The 11,012-nt window shown below is 38.9% G+C and overlaps 1 protein-coding gene across 1 annotated transcript; it reads left to right on the top strand.

The window, feature by feature from the left end:
• Nucleotides 1-3,195: 3,195 nt before the first annotated feature.
• LOC140241275 (uncharacterized) lies at nucleotides 3,196-6,530 on the top strand. The gene is made up of 4 exons (XM_072321024.1): nucleotides 3,196-3,326; nucleotides 4,675-4,748; nucleotides 5,167-5,298; nucleotides 6,271-6,530. Exons 1-4 carry the CDS (start codon nucleotides 3,251-3,253, stop codon nucleotides 6,493-6,495), a joined length of 507 nt encoding a protein of 168 aa, XP_072177125.1. The 5' UTR covers nucleotides 3,196-3,250; the 3' UTR covers nucleotides 6,496-6,530.
• Nucleotides 6,531-11,012: the final 4,482 nt, after the last annotated feature.

The raw sequence follows: 11,012 nt of genomic DNA on the forward strand, positions 1-11,012 counted from the left end.
AGTGTCACGCAGTTAAAGGTGCCAATGCGATGATGACAAATGATGATTTCTCCAACAAATTCCCCTATATAGGCTTGGTGGGTAGAATGTTATGCTTGAATTAATATTGCATTTTGTATATGCTTATCTACTGCAAAGTAATTTCATAATCTTTCCGTCACTGGTCATACCTCTATGCTCTATTAATGTGACTGGTTCACAACGGGTAGTCTGAAAAGATACTTAATCAGACTATCGTTTACAGTTGCACAATACATCGACACAAAAACATGAAGCACCCTAGTTTCTTTTTCTTTGGCTTGTGTCATTCTATATTACGTTCGGTATGCAATTAATAATCGACATTATATCTTTAAATACATTTTATTGACCACTTGAGACGAACGCAAGTTAGATAATGAGAAGCAGAAGACATACCAGTATACTGGGAAGCAGAGGACATATCAGTTTCGTCTCTGTTGTATGGAATCAGAACTAAATTCTTAAATGCACTATGCGTGACGTGAGTAATCAATTTGATTAAATAATGCATCGTGATAGTTGACAAAGCATTGCACTAACTTATGTACACATTGATTGAAAAGGTACATCAAAGGTAGGCCTACATCAAACATACATAATCTATTCGCGGGCACACAAATACACAAAGAGAGATGTTAAAACTGAAATCTGCTTAAAAAGCAAAGAAAGCAATGAGAATATACATCAGTTCAGGTTCAGTTTAGTTTATTTTACACCAAGCATTAAAAACATACAGAACATATACAGCAAAACAAGAAGGTACACGATCATGAAGTTCATAAATCATACAAGATCCAATGTTACGGTATGAACAAAGACAATGCCATTAATGGAAGAAGCGGCAATAAAGGGAAAAGCCCTAGTGAGTAGCTGACCCATGTGCTGTAACATACAAACCATTAAAAAAATTAGTTAAGTTAAAAAAACAGGAAAAGTCAAAATAATACAAACATTACAAAACAAAATACGTAGGTATGAACGATAAACAACACGAAAAACAAAAACACAAAATACCCCATTAGTTAATTATGTGTGTATGTATGTATGTATTCTTTCCAATGATTTTTTTTTTTTTTCATGGATGATGACGCTTTAATTTCTCTCGGGATAAGATACCATGTATAAGGATCGTGATATATAACTGAATTCTAAAAAAAAAAAATTAAAAAAAAAATATGATTTTAATATCAATATAGTCATTAATGTACAATTATACATTTTGTATAAACATAGTCTATTATATGATTACTAGTATTTTTAATATAGTAGCTTCAAAAATATTCCTTGTTATGCAATGACTATACAGCATCATTTAAAAGATTCTATCTTCCTGTATTTGATGATGACCCTATTTTAAAAGAAATAGAAACTGACGTTTTTCTCAACCTTCGAGTACAAAAGATGCTGAATCACCTTACACTTTTGGTAATATCAATGATAATTGTCTTTCTTTAAGGCATCAGATTCGAGTACGACTTCCAGAATGAGACGTTGAGAGTATTAAAATCTTTGGAGAACCTCGCCGTGCCCAACGAGATCTGCTTCAAGCCTTCCGAGACCATAGATCTCATGGACTGTTCAAGACCTAAGGAGGAGCAATGCGTTCCGGCTGGCTCCACTCTGCACAAAGTGGTTCCCCCGAAGAGTGGGTTTGTAGGTGTCGTTAGCTACGGTCGGGAAACTTGCAGCGTCCCGTCTTTCGTACGAGGTGAAGATTACTAAGTTCCGTTGTTCTGCACTTTAGCGGCAATATAATACTGATCTCACACCATAGATAACATGGACCATCTTGTGATGAGCCCCAGCACTCGACCGTTTAAACAAAATGGAGCAAAATAATGGGGGTTGGCAGAAAATAGAAATAGTTGGCTCTGGGTCGATGATAACTTGATGACTCTATAAGGAATTTGCTTCTTAATGCCACTAGTTAGTTCTTGATATCATTTCTGCAAAGTACGCATTGTTTGTTTTTATACCTTTTTACATTCATTCGCTCACAAATTCAGTTTTATTCCTTATAATGAACAAACGCCTTTCCTTTTCTGCATTTTTCTTTGTATTTTCTATCGTCTCTAGTTCGATGGAAACAAACAAATTGAATTGAAACAGCATCAACCCACTGGCGAATGTTGCCATTATGATGTTTCAGTTAAATTTCCTTCTTCTTAACTGAGGAATCAGGAAATAAGCGCTGGTCTTTACGAAGAAATCTATACGCTTGTATCAATCAAGTGTGTGGATATCATTCACTAATTACATGAAGGCCATCTATAGTTGCGAATATGAAACTGAATCGTTTTCTCTACTGAATATAATTATTATCTTTTGTTAGATTTATGAATGGCTGAACAGGTGATTTCATAACCTTTCAATTCCCAAGAGCCTTTATATATATTTTTTTTTCAATAGCGTTTAAAGATTTTCTTACATGCTTCTTTCCCTAATATTGTTTGTCTGTAGAACTGCATACTGTAGGATTACATTGTGAGGAAACCATCGTGTTACATGATACTGTTACGTGTATTATGAGTGTGTTTCTTCTGAAACCGTATCGAACGTGCCTGATAGTGTATAAAGTTCAATATATCGTCACCGCAATGACTATGAACTTTAGTTCCTTGATTCCTAAAGGCCGTCGGATGACTGCGCGCTGTCGAAATTGCTGATACCCAACAGTCATAACCAGCTTTAGCGATTCTTCATACCTTTTGTTGTCCAGAGTTTTCTGTTGAAGGATTCTTGTGTACAACTGCTCTGGTTCGTTTTGTAGATAAATTGCGCTTATCGTATTCACAATGATTCAAGATGTCATGAGCATGGTGACACTCATACGCCTATCAGCTACTCAACAACCTCATCAATTTCGCACAATATTCTTTGTAGTCTAATATTTAGCATCTTGCTGTTTACATCTATCACTATACACGTGTATGTTCCAAAAGTTGATTTGCATACACTCATATCGGTGCTATTCATCTACGACATTACTCCATATTTCAAACGTTTCGTTACATGACAATCAATACATGTATATTGCTGATAATGATGATTCTCTTATTGTCAAAGAGCTTAGAGTTCAAATTATCTTTACAACTGTATGTGATGAATACTTTAACGTACGATTTATGAAGGCAATGATTATAGAAAATAAAAGTTTATATCTTTGACAGCTGAGGATCGAAACTCTTCAGCCCGACACGTTTTCCTATTGACGGTGACGAGTGCGACAATGGGAGGAACTGTTGTGATTCTCGTTTTGGTGTTTGGTGTCATGATGGCAGCCAGGTTGTGCAGTAGAAAGAAAGGTATGCGATGTGAGTAAAAGGTAATGATTACATTACCTATTCATGTTCTCATCCCATCAGTTTCTTACCAACGTCTTGTCCCCACCGTTGTCCTTAATATGTTAATGTTCCTAAAAAATAATTCCGCAGTCCCTTTCTCCATTTCTCCATCTCCCCCCTCTCTCTCTCTATCTCTCTCTCTCTCTCTCTCTCTCTCTCTATATATATATATATATATATATAGAGAGAGAGAGAGAGAGAGAGAGAGAGAGTGAGATTATATATATATATTATATATATATATATATATATATATATATATATATATATATATATATATATATTATAATACCCCGAGTTACTGTAATTCTCTGGTATGTACACGTATTTATCTCCTCAGTCTCTCTGTCTTTGTCTTCATATTTTTCCTAACTGTCATACTCGATCTCCTTTTATTGTCTATTTCAGTTTCATTATTTCAATGTTTCTCCACTCGCCACTTGCTCAAATTAATTCGTTATGACAAATCAGCAGCTATCACCTCAAAATATAAATGTTTGTACATGAAGAGTAAATTTAAAAGAACTATACCTAATTACGTGTATACACAAACGTACATTCTACCGTATATACCACCTTAAAGGTCCTGTCAAATGTACATTCTACCGTATATACCACCTTAAAGGTCCTGTTTACCTTTGGGAGCAGTGATTTTAAAAATATTCAAGATATCACTTTTGATGCATGTGTGCAGGTCAGTTGCATCACAAAACATCCTACCATAATTCTAAATTTTTTGCAATAAAGCGTAAAATATAAGGAGATATCACTTTTTTTTCATTAAACCTTAACTGTAGACGGTTTAGTCTGGAAACATTTTTATTATAAATACTGTTCACATTTTGTATAATTAACAATACTTAACATCGATTATACTGGTTCAGATTTTTACATTGGTTGTTTCTTTACCTAACTCACAGTTTATAACTATTTTGAAGCACTAATGCTGGGCTTTTGTTTCATCTGCAAGTGGTAAATTATGCCTTTAAGGAACAAGTATAGAGAAGACGGTTATTGTCCATTTTTGACTTAACGTTCTGTCTGTTCGATCATATACCAACTACTTTGATGTGTCTTCGTCTAGGAAATACAAAAATCAGCAGAAGAATTTGGAACAAAATAATCTTACCAGTTGTTAGGACCCGTTTTCCTGCATTTATAATTGTTATTTATTTCTTAACATTACTCTTTTTTATCATCGCTATCCCATCCAGTACTTGTTGGCATAAGTTGTCGTAATACACAATGCTAAAGAGAGGCTTAAAATTATTGTTCTCTTTTACTTATTGGTCTTTTTTCCCGCAAACAGGTGCTAAACAGGATGAAACCTCTGCAACTTACCAAAGAGCTGATGGCCCGGATCAACGTGGCGACGCAAGGACGGTAAGTAACAAGGCTGGGGTACGCGGAACATGTAGAGAAACATGGAACACTTAGCCACCTACAGCGGAAATTCCTTGCAATGAAATCTATTCTGCTTTGTTACACTTATTTTTCTACCTCTGTCTGCCTTTCTTTCTCTCTCTCTCTCCCTCTCCCATGCTAATATCAATCTAAAGTAACCTAAACTTCGTAAACAATTTAAAATGGAAAGAAAATAACACGATTTGCTAGGCCTGCATCAACACTGCAGTTAAATTCATTGTTTGTTGAGTCAGCTACTTACGTATTTTGCAGAGCTTGCAATCACTCAGTGATGTCAATGCCTGAAGAAAAGTGGACTGAATTATTACCATCAGTATTGATACACCATGACTACCACCATCACCATCATTTTCTTAATCCTTATCACTGATGTAAGGTTGACGAGGATGGTTTGATATACGTCTCAGTATCACACGAAGAAACTCGCTCTAACCAGCAAGCCACGCCCATCCAAACTGAAGATCAAACCGTCTACTCCTCAGTCAGAACTGAAGGCAATAGAATCCGCGTGAGTAGAAAGTGCCAGTCACCTGATCAGGGCCCCGTTTCATAAAAAAAAAGTTGATAGTAACTCTTGCTGGGTGCTATGGCAATTGTCATGGTAACGACAAGAATCCAGTTTCCTGATTGGCTGTTGCTATGGGAAGTTGTCATTCCGGCAAGAGTTGCCCTCCTAACATCTTTTTATGAAATGGGGCACAGGTTACAACTTTTTTCGTCAGCCTATTTGAGGATATCGCTCTTTAAAAGTGCAATTCCAGCCCCATTTTCATGTTTTGACCGATATTAAAAAAAAACGGTAAAATCAGATTATCAAAATCGTAGAAGTTTTATCTAAATTGGATAAAAACTTTCTACCGTCATATTATTATCGCCCCCCCCCCAAAAAAGAAATCAAATCAAATCAAATTTCAAATGATTTGCTGAGATGTTCCTTTTTCTCTAAAGGTGGACATACCTTTATGATTATCATTTTTTTTTCTCGTCACTGAGTTAAGTGATACCTTATTTTCTTTTTCTTTTAGTTCATGCGGCGATTTTCTTTGACTTGCGTTATAAAAGTAGATGTATATAAGTATGTAAATTATATATATATATATATATATATATATATATTCTTTTTCCCCCCTTAATGAAGTACACCATAATTGGGAAAACGCAATGTTTTTATATGCTTCAATGAAGGTGTGTTTTGTGCTTTTAAGAAGACATTCTCAAAGAGCTCTTACGAAGACCTCAAATTTATTAACCTATACGCAATATTTCCAACAAGAAACACACACACACACACACACACACACAAATAGGTCCAATCTCTGTAAAACGGAGTCCTACTTTGTTTTGAGCATTTATTGAGTAAAATTCTGCTGGGTCTGTTTTATACATTTTGTCCCTTGAACAATGGCGTGATTTTTTTTTTCTATATAAAAATGTGAAGATATAAATCCTGTTTATGCGTATGTAATAACTGACTTTACAGGTCGATGAGAACAATTCGGTCTACTTCAGTGTGGCACATTCACATCGCCCGGACTCGTCCGACGTCCACGAACTCGACGCCCAACCGGAAGAGACAACGATCTACTCCAACGTCAACGGCAAGAAGACTCCGATGTCGGCCATGGAGGCTCATGAGGACGATGTGCGTAAAACCGATGTCGTCGCCGAACTCTATGCCACCCCTTTCAAGGAAAACAAAGCCTAGGAGATTTATCAACAGCAGCCGAGTCTTTGATCGTCGGCCTTACTTTACAGTCCGACCTCACTATTCGGACATGTTGGGACCGGAGCTCATCCGGATAAGGGATCTGGCCGGATGCGGAAGACTCAATGTTTAATACACGCAGCTATATACCCAATGGTAGCTACATGTACATGGATCGTGTATGAATTTTGAGTGAACATGTCCCGTTCTCGTCAACTGGTCTGCGTTCAGAATTCTCTGATTAATATTTGGTCAATGAACGATCGCCTGTACCGTGTCCTGATTTAAAAAATAAGTTTTCTGTCCATGTTCCTTCGGTGACTTGGGGTAGTTAATGTCTTAATGGGTGTTATTTAGATGAAAATTAGATGTAAATATATGTTAATCATGTTAAGAATAATATGCAATTCATGCGAGTGTGTGTAGGAATTTGTTTGAGTTTGAAATCCCCCTTTTCCCGTAATTATCAGATTGAAAAAAAAAAAAAAATCACGCCGAGATCGCATCCGGATAATAGAGATATCCGGATAAAGGGAGGCCGAATAAGAGAGGTCGGACTGTAAAGGGATCTATTTTCCCTGTACTGAGATTGAGCATAAAGTAGTTTTCGCTTGAAAATCTAAGGATTGTGGCTGTTACTTTTTCAAGTGCCACGTCACTAAAGCACTAATTGGTTACAAAATACTTTAGGATAGCTTCGGTGGTTTTCTTTTGCCCTTTCTATGGTTACGTGTTGTGAAAATCGTTAGGCCTGTTCACGTTTTGTTTTATTTATTACAATCCATAATTAGTAAGTCCAATACCCTCAGCTGCGGAAGACTCTGTAGAGAATTAATTCGAGCTTGTAAGATTTTAATTCATCCACTTGAACACCTTTCTTAGATGTAAAAGAATGTGAGTAGTCACCTTATCATCGATATGATTGTAAAATACAAATTAAAACATATACGTATAAGTCATTTATGTCTATGTCAAGTTGGTCAGGTTCTTTCAATGTATAATTCTGCTGCTATACGTGTACAAAGAAGTACAGTTTGAATGTCTCTAGTATACATGATTGTAATTAAGGCGAAATTTCTTTTGTACACAACCAAAGAAAACTATTTACCTTGCGTGAGCTTTCACCTACTGTCTGTAGGCTTCATCAGACTGACGTTGACTCGCTGTAGATGGGGTGTAGGCAGTCTTACAGTCCGAGAGAATGGTAATGTACGCTGAAGATGATTTGTATTGCCCCTCGTCACGATTCATCATGCGTTCCTGCCCCCGTTGTATGTGGATCGCCTCTCTTATCCACCGTGTGAATTTGTTGCTGTCTTTGGACACGATCTTGCTCTGTTTCCAGTCAATGATGTGGTTTTCCTGCGCCACGTGATCACTTATGGCTGACTTTTTAGGAATGAGATCTGCCTCTTTCTTTTTGGCCCTTGTGAAATGTGTCTTCCCCAGTGACTCTGGCTCTTTTTGGTGTTCTGACTTCCTGACTCCGAATTTCCTGCCCGTCTCCCCTATGTAGACCTTGTCACAATCCTTACAAGGTATTTTGTACACTAATCCTGTCGAGTCCTCAGGTGATCTTTTGTCCTTGGGGTGAACCAACAGTCCTCGTAGTTTGGTGAGGGGGCGCATGGTGGTAGCAACATTGTATTTGGTGAAGATCCTTTGGAGTGCTTCAGACGTGCCCTTTACGTATGGGATCGTGACCATGCATTTCTTCTTGGTGGTCTGGGTAGACTTGGGTTTATCCTTGGGCATTTGGGTCATCTGTTGGTTGACCTGTCGAAACGACCAGTCAGGGTATCCACATAATCTGAGGGAGGACTTGATATGTTCTTCTTCAGTCTGAGCATCCTCTGAGTCTGTGGTGATACCATGAGCCCTATCCATGAGTGTTCTGTAAACTCCAAGCTTCTGATGAAGAGGGTGGTGTGAAGAAAAGTTGGCATGTGTGTGCTTTCTTCCTGTAGACAACTAACTTGACCTTGCCGTCTAGATGTTTGATGATTCTTGTGTCCAAAAAGGGGATTGAGTTTGATTCTTCCATCTCATGTGTGAACTTGATACTCCCTGTAACAACTGCTTGATTAAGATGTTCTTTGAGTTGGTCTACACATTCCTCCTTCACGATAGCAAGTATGTCATCAACATATCGTTTCCAGAGTCTGGGTTTGATGGCAGTGGGTACTGTGGAAAGGACTGTCTGTTCTAGATCTTCCATATACAGGTTCGCCACAATAGGGGAGACAGGGCTGCCCATCGCTGCACCAAACTTCTGGCGGTAGACCTGGTCATTGAATTGGAAATAGGTGGTAGTAAGTATGAAACTCAACACCTCGATGATGTTGTCTGGAGTCAGGTTGGTTCTTTCCTTCAGACTAGTATCTTTGTGAAGACGATCTTTGACAATGTCCAAGGATTGGTCGATGGGGGTGTTGGTGAAAAGGCTGACCACATCAAAAGATACCAATGCCTCTCCTTGTTCAAAGGTCAATTCACTGATTTCCTCAGCGAATTCTTTCCTCAGCGAATTCTTTCCTCAGCGAATTCTCTCGGACTGTGCCTACACCCCATCTACGGCGAGTCAACGTCAGTCTGATGAAGCCTACAGACAGTAGGCGAAAGCTCACGCAAGGTAAATAGTTTTCTTTGGTTGTGTACAAAAGAAATTTCGCCTTAATTAGAGAATTACCAATCAGATGAACCTCTTCCAGTATACATGATTGTGTCTGTTGGTAAAAAAAAAAAAAATGACAATCATGATGTTTTTGATTAAAGTCTCCAAATTTTCTTATGCTTGGAAATAGGGTATTAAACCACCACCACCACCACCACCAAAAAAACAAACAAACTTTTGTTTACCTAGATCAGTACTTTGAAACATGTAAAGAGTAATGCAAGATGCACTATACATTTTTAACCAAAATCACAATATTTCTTATGAAAATAAGGTTTGAAATATTCATTTCAGACTTTTTAAGAGAAAACGCCAGAAAGAAAAAAAGATAAAAGAGGAACAGCGTCAAAAAGCGTCAAAAAGCACAAAAAGAAAATTTATGTAACATTGACACACTAATACAGAAGTGAAATATATATATATATATATATGAAGGGTTTGTTTGCAAAAACCGATAAGTCCATTTTTGAAGATTTTGAAGTACGATCTCTGTCTTAAAGTACAAAATAATACATTTTAAATGATATATTGGTCACTACATATAAAGGTATCTTTTTGAAGTTATGGTCAAAAGAAGCAAAAATTTTCTTATTATTCTCTTTATTTTTCTTGACCTTTAATCACAAATATCTCCATTTGGCAAATATGGACTTATCGGTTTTTGCAAACAAACTCTTCATATAATAATAATGGAAGTCTGTCGGGTTCGACAATGACGTCAGTGACGCCGGAGGTGGGAGCGGAGCCCAAAGGCGGACGCACAGACGCGGCCACATGTTGGGCATGCCACAGCAGAAGTAGGGTCCGGGATCCTCTCTTTGCGGGCTTTTCGCTTCTGGTCCAGGCTCCTGAGGCGCTTCTCCTCAAACAGTCTTGCACCCCTTTGGACAGCTGGACGCCAGACGGTGCGGTCAGAGGCAAGCGACTGCCAGTCACGGGCTGAGATGCCACAGGCAACAAGGGAAGTTTTCAGACTGTCTTTGTATCGCTTCAGGGGCCTTCCAATGCTCCTTGCTCCAGAAGCCAGCTCAGAGAAGAAGATCATCTTTGGTAGACGAGTATCATCCATACGGACGACATGTCCGACCCATCGGAGCTGGGCCTTCATGATGAGGGCCTCGATCCCAGACATTTTGGCTCTGCGAAGCACCTCAGTGTTTGAGACTCTATCCTGCCAGGAAATTCCCATGATTCGTCGCAGGCAGCGGAGGTGGAACTGGTCAAGTGCACGGTTTTGCCTCCTGTACAGCGTCCATGTCTCACAGCCATAAAGCAGGGATGTGACGACGACTGCCTTGTAGACTGCCAGCTTGGTAGAAAGCCTGATGCCTCGTTCACCCCACACACGTGTCCAAAGTCTGCCAAACGAAGTTCCTGCTTTTGCGAGCCTCTTGGAGACTTCCTTGTCCATGCTGCAGTTTGAAGACAGGCAGCTTCCCAGGTATGTGAAGCTCTCCACGTTGTTCAGTTTTGTGCCCTCGATCACGATCTGAGGCTCTGAAGGTGACAGGCCAGGTGCAGGCTGGAGCATCACTTCTGTTTTTTGCAGGCTGATGGTCAGTCCAAAGGCTTTTGCTGCTTCTGCAAAACAAGTGGCAAGTTCTGACAGGTCTGGTTCATTCAGTGCTGCAAGCGCACAATCGTCTGCAAACAGGAAGTCTCTCACAAGGGTCTTCAGGACTTTGGTCTTTGCCTTCAGACGTCTAAGGTCAAAGAATCGGCCATCACATCTGTACCGAATACTGACACCAGCATCACACTTGGAGAGGGCACAGAAGAGCATGGTAGCAAACATGAGGCTGAAGAGTGTAGGAGCCATCACACAGCCTTGCTTTACACCATT

The sequence above is a fragment of the Diadema setosum genome, chromosome 17 (genome assembly GCF_964275005.1).
Source record: "Diadema setosum chromosome 17, eeDiaSeto1, whole genome shotgun sequence".
In the NCBI taxonomy this organism is placed as follows: Eukaryota; Metazoa; Echinodermata; class Echinoidea; order Diadematoida; family Diadematidae; genus Diadema; species Diadema setosum.